The sequence below is a fragment of the Tasmannia lanceolata genome, unplaced genomic scaffold (assembly GCF_043159265.1).
Source record: "Tasmannia lanceolata isolate RefF3 unplaced genomic scaffold, GAP_Taslan_0.1 ptg000037l, whole genome shotgun sequence".
Classification (NCBI taxonomy): Eukaryota; Viridiplantae; Streptophyta; class Magnoliopsida; order Canellales; family Winteraceae; genus Tasmannia; species Tasmannia lanceolata.
In genome coordinates, this window is record NW_027518714.1 from 17,583,544 (window position 1) to 17,600,787 (window position 17,244).

The window sequence follows — 17,244 nt, forward strand, 5'->3', positions numbered from 1 at the left end:
TTCAATGACCAAAAATCTACGCGGTTTGTTGTTAGGACAATATGATTCGCCTAATATTGAGTAATTTGAGATCCAAAGTTAGACTTATTAGATGTACGGTTCAGATCAGACAAACGCTGGACCCATTGTATACGTCTTCATGAGTAATGAAGTTCCTCTTTAACTTATAACCGGCCATGTAAGGGCCGGGAATCCTAGTCGGGTTGGATCTGGTCCTCTCTGACGAACTAGACCTTGAACTGCTAGCAGAAGCGGATCCCACTGGGGACGATCTGGAGTCCGGCTTAGAACTAGAACTACTACTACTGGACACCAAGAATACAAAAAATATAGAGACAAATAAAGAAAAGACGCACTGAAAGAAGATTACCGGTCCGAAGGCACCTAACTCGGCGACAACCACGACCACGACCCCAAAGCTAACCGCAAGCCTGAGTAGGCGGAGCAGAAATGAGGCAACAGGAAAATGAAGAATGAATGGATAAGCAATGCCTCTTATAGCCTTGGGGGCTTGAGGCGGTTAACATTCGCAAACCCAGGGCCGCCACGTGTCTTTCATTGATGGAGCAGGGCACTAGGCGATGCGTATGTATACGTGTATATATATATATATTCATACGTATATACATACGTATATAGACTTATGTATATACGTCCAAGAGTAGTAACTGTTACAAAACTCTGGTCGTCCCAAGCCGGCCAGGATATGGCGCGTGCACAAAATGACAAAAATCTGGTCGTCTCAAGCCAGCCAGGATTTGACGCGTTAAAGAAAATGACAAAAATCTGGTTGTCCCAAGCCGGCCAGGATATGACGCGTTACAGAAAACGACAAAACTCTGGTTGTCCCAAGCCGGCCAGAATATGACGCGTTACAGAAAATGACAAAAATCTGGTCGTCTCAAGCCGGCCAAGATATGACGCGTTACAGAAAACCACAAAAATTTGGTTGTCCCAAGCCGCTAGGATATGATGCATTACAGAAAACGACAAAAATCTGGTCGTCTCAAGCCGGCCAGGATATGACGCGTTACGGAAAAAGACAAAAATCTGGTCGTCCCAAGCCGGTCACGATATGACGCGTTACAGAAAATGACAAAAATCTGGTCGTCTCAAGCCAGCCAGGATATGACGCGTTACAGAAAACGACAAAAAATTGGTCATCCCAAGCCGGCCAGGATATGACGCGTTATAGAAAACGACAAAACTCTGGTCGTCCCAAGCCGGCCAGGATATGACGCGTTACAGAAAACGACAAAAATGTGGTCGTCCCAAGCCGGCCAGAATATGGCGCATGCACAAAACGACAAAATATGGTCGTCCCAAGCCGGCCAGAATATGGCGCGTTACGGAAAATGACAAAAATCTGGTTGTCCGAAGCCGGCCACGATATGACGCATTACAGAAAACGATAAAAATATGGTCGTCTCAAGCTGGCCAGGATATGACGCGTTATAGAAAACGACAAAACTCTGGTCGTCCCAAGCGGCCATAATATGACGCGTGCACAAAACGACAAAAATGTAGTCGTCCCAAGCCGGTTAGAATATGGCGCGTGCATAAAACGACAAAACTCTGGTCGTCCTAAGCCGGCCAGGATATGGTGCGTTACGGAAAACGACAAAAATCTGGTTGTCCCAAGCCGGCCAAGATATGACGCGTGCACAAACCGAAAATGATCTGGTCGTCTCAGGCCGTGTAGATGGCTTGGCCGGCCAGAATGAATCACTTCATGTTTCTGGTCGTCCCAGGCAGTGTAGAGGGCTTGGTCGGGCAGAATCTTCTACTTCATGTTTCTGGTCGTCCCAGGCCGTGCAGAGAGTTTGGCCAGGCATAATCTTCCACTTCATGGTTCTGGCCGTCCCGGGCCGTGCAGAGGGCTTGGCCGACCAGAATATTTCACTTCATATTTCTGGTCGTTCCAGGCCGTGCATAAGGCTTGGCCGACCAGAATATTTCACCTCTTATCTCTGGTTGTCCCGAACCGGGCAGGATACCAGAAGCCAGCCCATGCCCTTCATTCCGAGCCTCGACTCATTTCACTGCTCAGGAGCGCAACCTCTCATGCTTTCCTAAGTCATCAAAATGATCTGGAGAACCGGGGGACAAATGATGGGGTATGAAAAGTCACCCCCAATTAGCTGTAGACACGTGGCCCTCGGAGGGATCACTGAGAAGTTGGCACCAGCCCCAGGGGTAGCCAGGTAATCTACCAAGGGCAAGTAAAATCAGGCCCACACATGGGCTGACACCTATCTTGAGGTAGGTAATTCAACTACCCCAAGGCTCCTGCTATAAATAGCCTTCACAAATGCCAAGGTAGGGGACCGAATTCCTAAGAACAAAGACCATCTTTAACTTTGGTTTTCCCAAATTTGTGCCCATTACTGACTTGAGTGTCGAAGGGCCCGTCCGGAGCTACAACTCCGGGTTGGTCTTCTGGCCTCGTGTACTTCTGTGCATGACATAATTCTCAATCAATTCAGTAGTTTGGACCTGCCAGATCAGCTTCTTCGTCGCTGCCTCATCTGTTACCAATTTTGGGCCTAACAATAGGTCACACTGGGTCCCACTTTGGATTGATCCAAACCATCTATTGGATAGGCCTTGCTTTGAATCTCCAGTCCAAAATCTCAATTCAATCATCCAGCGACATCAAATTATGTGTCTGTTTTTGTTGAACATGGACAATCAAGAACCATGGATAGCAATCGGTTTGAATTCAATGACCACAAATTTACACCATTTGATGTTAGAACAATATGATTGGGGCGATATTGAGTAATTTGAGATCCAAATTTAGACTTATTAGATGTACGGTTCAGATCAGACAAATGCTGGACCCAGTGTGTCCATTGTATACATCACCATGAGTAATAAAGTCCCTCTCGAATATATTTAGGAGAAATTATACGGTGCCCTATGTTGGCAGTACGTCAAAATTACCGTCCGTCGGATCAAATATCAAGGGTGGTTATCATCAAGGGTGGTACCACCCACCCAGGACTTGATGGTAGAATTAAAAACTCTTTATTTAGAGGACCAATTTGGTTGCTGGTGGACCTCTTTTAATTGTAGCTAGCATCAATCTCGACCGTATAGTGTGCCAATCGGTAGTTGGGGCCACACTAAATAGGTAAAAAATCTCAACGTTTGACATCAATTTAAGGAAACACTTCTTATGGTGCCTTGGATCCGACTGCTTGGTTTAGATTGGTAGTGCCTGTGATCTTGTGCCCACAGACAAAGCGTTAGTGGGTCCATAGGAATGGCTCGAGGCCCCGCGGGGGGGGGGGGGGGGGGGGCATAGCCACTAAACTACCGAAGCATTCATGGCTGTACCTGCACTTTTAATGGGACTTTTCAAGTCATTCGCGCAGGGGCCGAGGGGCGGGGGGATGCCCCCCTCATGCTAGATGTGCCTCTGCCCCTGGCTCCAGGCAGCCACTTCGGCAGTCAAGTCAGAAACAGGCGACACAGACAAAAAGGATGACGGGAAGTTAGCGAGAGCCAAAATAGATTACCCAAGATATGAATGCTTATGCCCTTTCTTTGAGTGTGTGGGTGCCTTCTTATAGGAGATGAGGTCCATGGTGCCCACGACGCCCATTACGCCCATAATATCGCTGGCGTGTTGCAGATTGGGCGGCTGTTACGGTAATGGGGGTGTGATATTAGGAATGGCCAAGCAGGGATCATGGAATGACGGGCGTGGCGAGAGCCCACGGTTTCTCTTTCTGTCGTGGGGGCGAGATTCTTGTAACGGTCAACCGGACCTTCCACTCGCTTTCGGGATTTCCGCTATGTATCGGCACCGGTAGTCGAGGGCTTGGCCCAATTCAGGCGTGACCTGGAATTGGGGAGAAGTTTATGGTCAGTACCGAATATCCTAATTCTACCCCCAACAACTTCTAAATAGGATTCAAAATAAGAGCAATTATAAATGCAAGGGCACCCTTGCATAAAGTGCCGGAAAAGGCCTTTAATGGGATCCACGAAAATAAGTGCAACCCACTTTTTCAACTGATTTTAAAAGGTGAGATTTGCTAGCGTCCATTGCAGAAGGCATTTCGCTGATGGCCTGTTGCATGCGAGAGTAGCCACCTCATGAATGAAGACAAAATCTGCTAAAAAGTGAGCTTATGTGTCTGCTTACACATGCAACAGGCCATCCGCAAAATGCCTTCTATGATGGACGCTAGCAAATCCCTAAAGGTTACCGATAATGACGGTAATCAAGTGCACTTTTTCCGCTCTTTTTGCAAAGGTGCATCCATAGAAAGGGTAGAAAATGACCGATTGGCACTGTCCCGCTCTTTATGCAAAGGTGCATCCGGATCATGAACGCGTTCCACGTGTACGGTTAGATCAACTAATAAGATCCTGCAAATTTCCTTGTATGGGCGTGTATTAATGGCAGATGTCTATATCCGACCATTACAAATGACTATGAGCTGTAGCTTCCTGTACAAAAGTACTCACAAGATACTCTTTGTTTTTCTCTCATTCACAGAAAATCAAGTAGAATTCTGAATTCATCTCTTCATACTTCATCCCACTGCGATCGGATTCTTGTTTCATTCCGCCAATTTTTCAGGTAAAACACACTGATTTTTATCTTCCTTTCTCTGCTTAAACCCTAGAAATTGATACAGCATAAATCGGGTGATATCTTTTCTTTTTTATTCGTAAGCCCTTAAAGTCCAGTATTTTTCAAAATGTACTGTACGGACCATATCATTGGATGATCCAAACCGTCCATGTGATGGAACACAATGTAAATAGGTTGTGCCTCAAAAATCATTTCCATAGGATGGTCGTAGCCCTCCGATCTGTTGCAGTTTCTCTATAGATCGGAGGGTTGGGATCATCCGAAAGAAATGATTTTTTTGGGGCATGACCTATTTACTTGTGGCCAGCCCATCACATGGACGGTTTGGATCATCCTATAGTGTGATCCGTACAGTACTTTTTGAAAAATATTCCTCTATAGGAGGTTCTCCAATTTCTTTGTTTCTTTCATGAAACTTACAATGATCAGGAGCTGGATATGGATTCATTTGAACATTGGTCTGAAACACTCTTGTGAAGTCCCTTCATTTTTTTTTGGGTGGGTAAAAGCTTGGATTGAACCTCCGACCTCTAGGTCAAAGAACAAAGCCTTGACCATTGAGCTAGAGGCTCAATCCCTTCTTTCATTAGTCAACATTTTTTTTTCTTTTCTTTTAAACTGGTATATAAATTTCAAATTTAATTTGTTGACCCTGTGAATTAAGGATTCGGCATCTGGCTTCTATCATCTTAAGCTCTACTTTTACCAGCATTTGCTTTGAAACTTTTAGTTTTACCTTTGATTGGTTCTAGGTTCCATCAGCATCATAGAATAGTAAATATCATTCGACTTTGATTAGCTCCAGCTCCAGGTCAGAAGTGTTTCATCTGAATTGTTATATTAATATCATTTTTAGTGGACTGATGAAGAATTTGCATTTAAAAACCTTCCCCTTCTCGAACATTAAAATTAATTTATCTTTCACTTATTTTATCTGCTTACAATATAAATTGCTATTTCTGGACATGATGTTATAAGATATGTCGTCCTCCGAGGAAGTTAAGGAGAAATCCCACAAGGAAGAAGACAGAGATGGCAAACAGGAGGGATTCATTGACAAAGTTAAGGATTTTATTCATGACATAGGAGAAAAAATTGAGGAAGCAATAGGATTTGGGAAGCCAACTGCAGATGTTACTGGGGTTCACATTCCTTCTATCAATCTGAAGAAGGCAGACATTGTCGTCGATGTGCTTGTAAAGAACCCAAATCCCATTCCCATCCCTCTCATAGACATAAATTATGCAATAGAGAGTGATGAGAGGAAACTTGTGTCTGGGCTGATCCCGGATGCAGGAACTATTCATGCACATGGTTCAGAGACTGTCAAGATACCACTGACATTGATCTATGATGATATTAAAGAAACCTATGATGATATCAAACCCGGAAGCATAATTCCTTACAGAATTAAGGTCGATCTTATCATCGATGTACCTGTTTTCGGAAGGATTACTATCCCGCTGGAGAAGACCGGCGAGATTCCTGTGCCCTACAAACCTGACATTGATCTTGATAAGATACATTTCGAGAGGTTCTCCATTGAAGAAACAGTTGCAACCCTCCATCTGAAATTGGAGAATAAGAATGACTTTGACTTGGCACTTAAGGAATTGGACTACGAAGTTTGGCTCTCTGATGTGAGCATAGGAGGTGCAGAACTTGCAAAATCGACTAATGTCGATAAAAATGGAATTAGTTACATCGAGATCCCAGTGACGTTTAGGCCAAAGGACTTCGGTTCTGCCCTCTGGGATATGATTAAAGGAAGAGGTATTGGTTATTCTATGAAAGGAACTATCCATGTGGATACTCCCTTCGGGCCTATGAAATTACCTATCAGTAGGGAGGGTGGGACTACCCGCCTCAAGAAGAACAAAGAAGATGGTGGAGAAGATGACGATGAGGTACACTCACTCCGTTGACCTTTTTATAAGCATTTTTGGGATCATTTAACTCTCATGCTTATTTTTCTTCAATTGTTTATCTGAAGTATCTATTGTTGGATTTTTTTTATAGACAGTAGCAAATAAAATCATGTCTAGTGCTAAAGCAAATGACCTACTATTGATCTGGCCATTAATTTGTCTATTAGAATTGAAAAGCTCATGAGATAAGTTTGTTAACAAGTTAGGTATTATGCGTGGGACCCAACAAAACCTAACATCTGGACAACTAATTACCATTAAGGTCGATCTTCTCTAATTGGCTTTGACAATTCCTAAAAAACTATCAACGGTCAATTGAAACAGTCTTAACTAAAGTGAAGACTGCCGTTATAAAAAAGGGAGTGCAGATTTGATTTGATTTCCATAAATTAATCATGACATTAATTTGCTGTATAATTAGTGATACTATCAAGATAAATTCAAATTATTGCAGGTTGTTTCTAAGTTTGACATTGTCTTTTTGTTCCTGTTATCTTAACTTGTATAAACATAGCTTGATATATTCTTTAGAAAGAAAAAAGACCCATAAAGAGCCATGAGTACACTTTTACATGGACAAGTGTACCAGACATGCTAACACATCCATACAACTAATTATCTGGTAATATTGAAAAATATACTAGTATAAAACATTCAAATAAATATAATAAAAGAAAAACCCATCGATATGAACCGGAAGATAGTCAAATATGCATAAATAAAGCTGAAATAATTCTGCAAATCAATAAAATGGCTAAATTAAGGTCTGTTTTTATTTATTTCAGGCCTATAAATATTGGCATAGTGGAATAGAAATTCTGATTAAAATCTACTATTCACTGATGCATTTATTGCTTTTCCTTTTTGTGCAGGATTAGAAGTCTATAATACAGTTCATAGTAGCGGCACATGTTTTATGTTATGGAGTCAAATAATATAGATTGAAAGAAGATTTCGAGCCAGGTATTGGATTTCTATGGTTATTTTGCTGAGTAGTATCTCTATGTGTGCATCTACTTTGTTGAACCTAAACCTAGTGTGTTATCTGTCTGCATGTGATTAGTGAATCAGTTGCCTTCGCTTGCTTAATTTTTCTTATTAAACCTAATACTTTTTTCTTCCATGGGTGACACAACCATCTCATGCTAGATAATAGGCAAACCCTGCAATAATTTCTTCAACAGGATTCTACTAGAATAATTTACCTACTAGGAGAAAGAAAAAGAAGGGAAAAACAACAAAATCAAAAAATGAAACCTGTTGATCTTTCACTATTATCTGCTTTTTAGACATTGACAGCTTCAGATTGAGCATGTAGACCAGGTGTCATGGGTTTGGTCCCATTTTAGCTAGAGATGTGAAAAGAAGTGAGCTCTGCTTGCTAGGAAAAATTGCATGGTTTAGGGTGACCGTAAGGCCTAGACTGTGTACTCATGCTTCCACATAAATAACCTTATTGTCATCTTGATCTTCTTGCCATTTGACATATTGATTCCTATGGTGCATATGTGGACATTAGGGTGAGGGTTTAGGACAACCACAAAACCATGTGGTTTGTTGATATGGTTGTTCCTAGTGCAATGTTATTGTATCTGAGCATAGTTACTACTTACTAAGGTCCAGTTTGGATTTTAAGAAAAACATTTCTGGTGTTCTTTCTACAATTACGAGGAAAATGATATAATTATAGTTAATTTAGAGGAATATTATCATAAATTGATGGTACCTCTGTATAAAAGTTGAATAGGGTTGGTTCAAGCTATTTGTCTTTTTTGTCCGTGTAAAAAATGTAGAAACTTTCAGAAATTATTTTCCTTTCCAAACTTTTTGGAAAATTTCCTGCAATCCAAACAGGGTCTAAGTTCTCGAGAGAATCCTGAATTTTTATGCCCAGTTTTAAACTTAGGGTCCTGAATAATTAACAAAACTAGCATTTCTCAAATTTCTGAATTAAATGTGAATTGAACGAATGATTAATTAATTTTCACATATTTTATTTGCAGAATTTATCGGACAAACTTTGGGGCCCCATCGGGTGAAGACTTAGCTAGGAACTTTTGAATTCCTAGCTAAGTCTTCACCCGATGGGGCCCAAAGTTTGTCCGATGAAAGTCTGGACAACCTCTAGGATACCTACCCTCCTGGGCATTATTTGCGCTGAGTCACCACTTCTTGGTATGGCTCAGTGCAGATAAAGTATATCTTGGACGGACTTTCCACCGTTATGCTCTGCTCAGTGACGATATTGTCATCTCGGATGAGAATATCATCATCCGGGATGACTGACCACCTGTCGTTTTTTACTCATTTGTTACTTCTCTCCCTTCTTTCCATCAACAAGAGAGTAGCAGATCCTTCCATATTTCTAGGTTTTAGAAATTTTAGGATGCAGGATAGATTTTTAAAACCTGATTTTCTTTCTTAAAATCCAAGAAACGTTGCTAGGACATCACACAACAGCTTGATCATGAACCCTCTTTTACACTGTTTTCATACTAAAAACTTGGATTTTAAAATCCGCGTATCCAAACGGCCCCTACATTTTTATGGATTTCAAACTTTTCCCGGACATTTATCAAACATTTGCCTTTTTGCTGAATTATTCTTGAATCGGAACTATGGCCCTGTTTGGATTGCGAGAAAAATATTTTTTATGGAATTATTTTTTCTTCCCACAATTTAGAGGGAAATGATATGATTACGATTAATTCAGAGAGATATTATCATAAATTGAAGTCCCTCTTAAGTAAAAATTGACTAGTCTTGGTTGAAGTTATCTTTTTTCGTGTGTAAAAACGAGTAGACATATTTTTCGTTTCCAAACTTTTCCAGAAATTTTTTGCAATCCAAACAGGGTCTGTCATGCCCACTTTGGAATGCTTGTGTCTAAAATTCACTATGATCACACGTTCTTAATCATTCCATAAATTTAATTTTGCATTTAAGTGTAGCCATTCGTCTATTTGCAAGCCCTCTACATGGATTGGATTTGGATTTGGATTTTGATTTTGAGAGAGGTGGATGTGTAGATCGATCCAAAGCTTGCTATTTCCAAAGGGTAAGAATCTCGATCGAAGGCACATAAGTGGTTGATAATAGAAGTACAAGTGTGGTGCATTTCACCTTACTTGCAAAAGCACTTTTCTAGTTTGACAACATATAAATGGTGTCATCACATTTGAGTGAATTTTGCAGATCAAATCTTGCCATCAGTTTGTGATCAAATTTATTTTTCTTACTCATAAAATGACCAAAATATCCTTATATGTGAAAATTACATCAAGTAAAAACCTTGATTTGATTCTAGAAATGATAAAACTTTTATCATTTCCCAAATTAAATCAAGTATTTTCGTAAGGTGGTTTTTGTCTTTTGGCATCTAAGGATATGTTGCTCGCTCATTTATGAGTAAAAGAAATCTACAATGAGTAATTTGGTGACAAATTGATGGCAAATGTGATGACTCCAGTCGTAAATTGTTAGACTAGGTGTAAAGTATGATACTTCTTACCCTGATTTTACAAATTACAAATAAGGTAAACTATGTGACTACTTTTGCAAAGACTCGATCTAGATCGTTTAGTAATTCGGCCTTCAATTAAAAAGCCACAATGAGTGGGCAAATAATCTTCATTATAGTATAAAACTGCAATAAATGAGTGAAAACCTTCGTTGTGGGATCATGTCTTCATTTGTCCTCGATCAAAATACCACATCAAATGGGTAAATAACATTCGTCGTGGGATAAATTCTTAGCATTGTGTGCACATACATGATTAGGGGTGGCAATGGTTCGGTTCTACCGAACCGAAACCAAACCGAAATTTAAATTTTCGGTTCTGTTTCGGCTCGGTTCGGCCAATTTCGCCACCCCTTACTCATAATAATTGGAAATCGGGGGCATCGGTTCGGTTTCGGTTCGGTTTGAAATTTGAATCGGTTTGGTTATACCAAACCGAAATTTGAATCGGTTTGGTTTTACCAAACCGAAACTGAATTTTCGGTTCGGTATCTGTTGGATTGCCACCCTTGTACATGATGTATGTTTTTTCTAGGGGAATGATATCCCCCGCCACCCACCCCCCGACAGATAAAATCCCTCCCTTTAACGTTTTCGGTGAGAATAGTTCACTGCGTACTTTAATGTTTTTCCTTCCCTTTGAAAGTTAACCGCGCTGGGTTGGATGTCATTTCCCTTTTTTTTTTATCTATATATGTATTTGTTTTACTAAAATAATTATTTTAATCAAATTAATTTACTGCATGAACTCGTGCATTAAAGATGAAATGTGTCAATGTTCAAAACCTAAAGAACATGATAAAAAGGAAGGAGTTTTTTTCACCACGCTCATGACTAAGTGACTAAGTGCGTAGCCTGAAATCACCCCCATATAAATCAGCCCTTTTTACTTTCTGTGAATTGTTGGGTTTAGTGTAACCGAAAAGATGTTTCTTCAATCTCAACCATTCACTTATGGAAAAGTGAATGGCCTGATTTTGGGCGACACACTTAGTCAAAGAAATTACTTTTGCGTTGCTTCGAAGACATTTCTTGAGCCCCCCACTTATCCCCTGTTGACGTGATCAGATGCATGGATCCAAACGATCACGGTTAAGACGGGCTGTAGAAAATCGAAGGACAAAGGTCCAATTAAAACCCGCGATCAAAGGCCAAATAAAACAATCCGCAACAGTTTGACACTAATGCCTACGTCCACGAGCGATCCGGAGAATATTTTGTAAAGTAAAAAATAAATAAAGATTATAATAGGTTCCTTAATTGATCCAACACTTCATTGATTCTCCAACTCTTTCCTCTTAATCATTTATGTTGCTGCTCAAATCTGGATGAGTGTACGAACGCTCTTGTGCACGAGTGGGTTCCGCCTTCTGTCTAGCTATGGCAGAAGAGTGGTGGTTTCGTTAGATGAAGGCAACAGAATGAGAGCTGAGCACATGGGTGAAGGATGATGCGAGAGTTGTTCGGTTGTTTAGGGCCTCGATCAATTCTAGCCCTGCGCCCTACCGTGGGGGCCTTGGTCGATTCGAGCCCTGCACCCTGCTGTGTGGATTTGTTGGCCGCAGGCTGTCATGTGTCGACTAGTCGAGGACTCTCCTCTCGGTTGAGGCAATGGTGGTGGTGGTGTCGTAGGGTGGCACTCATCGCTCTCAACTCTGAGGGCCCTCTCGGTCGGGACTCCTAATCTCCCACTCAGCAAGGCGGAGTGGTCGTCGGTACTTGGCGGGCGCCGGTTCCTCCACTTCGTGGTTACTCTGCCTCATGTTGGCATACTGTCTACTGACCCGATTTTACCCCTAAAAATGTTGAAGAATTTCTCTAATCTCTCTTCAAGTGAGAAATCCATAGTTGTCCCTTTCCTTCTCTTCTAAGGGGAAAGGAATCAAGAGAATCCCATCCTCTCTCTTGCTTTCTTCTCTTTTTATCAGTGTTTTCCCAAAACCTAACACTACTTTGTATTTTGGGGTCCCACCAAAATAGGGTGATTCCCACTAGGGCCACAACCGGGTCGGGTTGGATCAGGTTGAGGCCAACCCTAAACCAACCCGTGATAGCGTTCCTTCAACCTTAACCCAACTCAACCCGATCCTCGGGTTGAGGATGGTCAACCCTAACCCAACCCGTCTCTAAATCTCTCAACCCTAACCTAATCCTTCTACCCGAAATCCTGGGTTGGGTTGGTTTGGGTTCACCTTAGGCCAAACAAAAAAATATAATAACCCAAAGAAAATCAAGATAAAATTAGAAGATGGAGGTCGGGTTCATATCGGGTTGGGTTGCCAAGGCCTCAACCATAACCCAACCCGAAATAAAACCGGGTTGGCTTTTCGCAACTAGACCTGGAAAACGGGTGGGTCGGGCCAGGTCAACCCGCGGGTGATGCGGGTGCGGGTCACACGGGTCGGGTGAGAAAATGACCCGCATTTTTGCGGGTCAGAATTTAGGTGACCCGCGCAGCCCACGGGTGGGCCCGGTCAACCCGCGGGTCACCCGCAAATTCAAACAGTTTCTTATTTTGGGAAATGTTATCACTGGATTTTGATGAGGGTGGTATGGCTGGCACCGTGGGATGATCCAAACCGTCCATTAGATGGCCCACAGGCTAAATAGGTGTTGCCCCAAAAATCATTTCAATAGGTTGATCCTAACCCTCCGATCTATAGAGGGTCAGGATCAAGTGATCAACCCTCTAACATTCAAATCGGAGGGTCGGGATCAACCTATGGTGCTAACCATAACCTATTCAGGCATCAAACCCTTAAAAAATAGATTAGCATGACAAAATCACCATCATTGGCATTAGAAGAAAAAGCCATCTAACTAGATTAGCATAACAAAATCACCACCCTTGAAAAAGCGGGTGCCCGCAGGTGCCAGCAGGTTGACCCGACCCGACCCGTGTTTTTGCGGGTTCGGTCACCCGCGGTTTAGTTTTGACGGGTCACTAAAACTCAGACCCGTGCCCGCAAATTTGCGGGTGGGTCGGGTCGAGTTTGACAGGTCTATTTGCAACCCTAACCCAACCCAACCCAACCCAACCCGAGGGTATGCCAAACAACCCCAAGCCAAAATCAGGTTTAACCCATCGGGCGGGTTCGGATTGAGCCCGACCCAAGTTGCACCCGTAATTCCTACGTCTCTCTCTCCAATAAATGAAGTGGGCCGTCTTTCAAAAAGCTGCCGTTTGTTGTCATGATAAATTATGGAACCTCATGTCATGATCGAGCCACGGATGGATGAGAATTTAATTATTTAATTGAGGATAGGGATTCTTAGTCAAAGTTCATGGAATCATGTCTCTTATCCTCTGTCTTCGGTATCATAAGTAGTGATTTGATTTTGGGAGAGAAACAAGGAATCCAAACCTAACCAGTAACCACCAATATCTCACTACGTCTTCATTTTTCCATCAAAACAAAAGAATCTTCCCTTTCCAGTAAGTCAAGACAAAGACCCAATCTCTAGAAATCTCGCCCACAGAATCTCTAATACCAAGTCCTCCACGCCCCTTGTTTTTCTATTCCTTTTCTCAACACCCTTTTCACTACCATCCATTGTTCTGATAAAACCACCCATTTCTTATGAGATAAAGAATCGAACCTTCATTAGTAGGCGTTTTTCTTCCTTTTTAGCCGAAGCCCCTTCATAAAGTGATGATGGGTCAGCCTCACATGCTATCAGCCACCCTTTTTTATTGCTTTAATTCGAATGCTGAAGTACTGACGAATGGGGTGTGTCTATCAAAGCAAGGGGGCATAAATAAAGTTTGTTTTTGTAGGCCCACAACTGACGGGAAAACATTTTCAAAACCGAAAAATACAGACCAGAATTCAAATGACCAAATTACCCTTTGTAAAGGGTTATATTTTCTCTCAAATGTTACTACTTGTATGGCTGCCTCCGGTCGACCATGCTTAGCAGGCCGGAATTTCCTCCATTGCCACAAGAGCTCTACCCCTGCTAGCATTGGTTGCATCCCGTAACCAGAGATTGCTTTGTATTGCTTTGAAAATTTCATCTAAAAATAGGGGTATTTTTGTCATTTTAATGGAACCCAAAATCCACACAGATCGAATTGTTCCCTAAATACACATTATCTAACAAATTGTATTACCTCATTATTAAGTTTCCCCGAAAAATCTGATTTCTACTAAGGGAAATGATAAATGCAACCCTTTTCATCACTTGGGACACCCAGTAGCAGTGTATCAATGACTGCACAGGGGCTGATGTACTTCACGTCCGAAGGATTCAATGGATTTGATTGCCACGTAAACTGCAGTTGGGTGTCCCATGTGATGAAAATGGCCTCAGGCAGGCTGATCCATTATCCCCCCTGCTCTTCAGTTTTGTAATGGAAATGTTATCCCATCTTCTATCCTCCTTCCAAGCCCAAGGCCGAATTTCCTCCCCCTTCTCTAAAGGAGATTTAACCATTTGCCACACCCTATTTGCTGATGATGTTATGATCTATGCCGAGCCTACCATCACTTCAGCTGCAGGGATCATAAAATGCCTAGAGTCATTCAAGATTTGCTTGAGCCTTGAATTTAATCCTGGCAAAAGTGAGGTCTTCTTTGCAGGCATCCAAAACAACAGCAAGAGAACTATTTGCAACATTCTTAAGATCGAAGAAGGAAAGCTTCCAATAAAATACTTTGGTCTTCCCCTAATCACTTCAAGTTTGACCTCTAGAGATTGCCAGCCTATCATGGACAAGATCAAACAAAGGATCTCTTCGTGGTCAAACCGTCACCTTTCTAGAGCTGGTAGAGTGGAGTTGGTTAAATCTGTTCTCAGCACTTATCAAACCTATTGGTTTGCAGCGTTTCATATCCCCAAAGAAACTCTCAATAATATTGAGAAAATCCTTCGAGACTTTATCTAGGCAGGTTCAAATCTTGAGAAATCTCATCATCTAGTATCTTGGAACACAATCTGTAGCCCAAAATCTGAAGGAGGCCTAGGGATCAGAAAGGTATCAGATTTGAATCTGGCCGCCCAGATCAAACAACTTTGGCACATCCTTACCAAGAGAAACTCTCCCTGGGTTACCTGGTTTGATCGGAAATATATCAGAGGAAGAAGTTTATGGCCTCTCCCCATGCTTGCATCCCTATCCTGGGCAGTAAGGAGCATTATAAAATCTCGTGACATGGCCAGCAAGCATGTCTGCTTCATTGTCGGAACTCAGGCCTCTCTACAATTTTGGACAGATCCTTGTCATCCAAATGGTCCCCTCTCTGCCCAGTCTTCCATTATGACATCCTTCATTCCCCAGAAAGCTACTATATATGAGGCTAAATTTCAGGGTGGGTGGGATTTGATTCAAGTGCTTCCTCATCTTCAAGAGCTTAAGCAGATCATCAATACATTTCACAGAAGCTGCTAATTCTAACCCAATTTGAAAGCCGGGATCTGATGGCAAATTCAAGCTACGTAGTGCTTGGAACGGTAATAGATCTCCTAATCCCAAACCTCCTTGGGTATCATCAGTTTGGTTCGCCGGTCACACTCCGAAGTTTAGTATCACAGCATGGCAAGCTCTACAGGACAAATTGAGTACCAGAGATAACCTTTATTTCCTCCGCCCCAACCATGATCGCTCCTGCCTTCTCTGCAATTCTGCCCCGAAAGTGTCAACCACATCTTCTTCAACTGCTCTTACTTGCCATGGATTTGGCGCTTGATTCTCCGTCACATCTCAGATAGAAGAAAGCAAAAAAAAAATCCCCATCTGATGAGGAAAACTGGATTAGGAGCAAATTCAAGAAAAAATGGCAGATCAACACCCTTGTCCGAACACTTCTCACTGCTTCAATCTACTTGATATGGCAGGAAAGGAACTCGAGACTATTTCAAAAAAAAAAAAAAAACCCATAAAAGGTTCATTCTAAGTAGAATTATCAGTGCAACGATATCTCGTATTTTGGCCCTTAAGCTGGAAGACGAAGACTCTGAAGAAAACCAAAGAATTTTCAACACCTTTAATCTTCCCCTGTTCAATAAAGCCACTGAACCAAAATTTGTCATTAGGAACCTCCTGCTGCCTATGAGATCAAGTTGAATTCAGACGCTTCCCTCCCTAGTGATACTGCCTCGATTGGAGGCCTTCTCCAAGACCACAAGTGTGCAATCCTTTCTCTCTTCTCTGTTAACTGCAATCCTCACGCAATCCAAGAATTAGAAATCGAAGCCATCCATCATGGAATCAAATTAGCCGCACAACACCAAGTTAAGAGGCTGTGGATAGAATTTGATTCGCTCATCGCTGTTGTGGCCATAAACCTGCTTTGGTTGTGCCCATGGCGGAAAATCCCAACGCTCGAAAAAATTAGATCCATGCTCAACTCTTTTGAGAGCTGGAAGCTGACCCACATTTGGTGTGAAGGCAATAGAGCAGCTGACTTCTAATCCAAACACAACTGTATCTGTAAAGGAGACTCAATTACTCTTGAATTGGTTCCAGAGGAACTTGCAAATATTTTTACTGATGATGTATCCGGAATGATTTATCCTAGATTGTAAATTTTCTTTTTTTTAATATAGCTGGTGGGGGTCTGCCTAACCCCAAATTACCGATCAGAAAAAAAATAAAATAAAATGGGAGCATTTATCATTTCCCTTCTACTAATCATCTTTCACTATTTGGATGCAGCATTATTTTCTAAATAAATGAATTTTCCAGGGTTTGGCAGAAGTTCTATCGGTCTCTCAACCATTAATCCCTCTCCAAAGACCATCTCTCTTTGTGAGCCAATCATACAAAAAGAAAATCCAGAAAAAAAACCCATAAAAAAGTTTCCATAAAATATTAATTCTTGTAATTTTATTTTCCTTAGATCCAGACACACCCTACGTTTGGTTAGCCACTACTCATGTGACAAGGATGCAAATCCTAGTTTGGACACATCGGACACCGTAGCATATATGTAAGTATCGGCTATTGATCTTAAGGACTACAAGTGTCTGGTTTCATGAAATCTTGTTATTTAATATTCCATTATTTTGGGGTTGGAATAGAAAATGCTAAAAACAAAGGGAAGTGATATATTAGCCCTATTTTCTTTCCTGGCCACCCCGTCTAAGAGGTCCCGGGCAAGAGAAAGGGGAAAATATATCATTTCCCAAAAGAAAGTCACTTACATGCTCCCTATAAGCTACTTGCTGGGTCCCTCTTCTGT

The 17,244-nt window shown here is 41.7% G+C and overlaps 1 protein-coding gene across 1 annotated transcript; it reads left to right on the forward strand.

Moving 5' to 3' along the window:
* The first annotated feature begins 4,418 nt into the window (after window positions 1-4,418).
* Window positions 4,419-7,629, forward strand: LOC143862354 (uncharacterized). The gene is made up of 3 exons (XM_077373383.1): window positions 4,419-4,597; window positions 5,591-6,519; window positions 7,413-7,629. Exons 2-3 carry the CDS (start codon window positions 5,593-5,595, stop codon window positions 7,416-7,418), a joined length of 933 nt encoding a protein of 310 aa, XP_077229498.1. The 5' UTR covers window positions 4,419-4,597; window positions 5,591-5,592; the 3' UTR covers window positions 7,419-7,629.
* The last annotated feature ends 9,615 nt before the right edge of the window (window positions 7,630-17,244 follow it).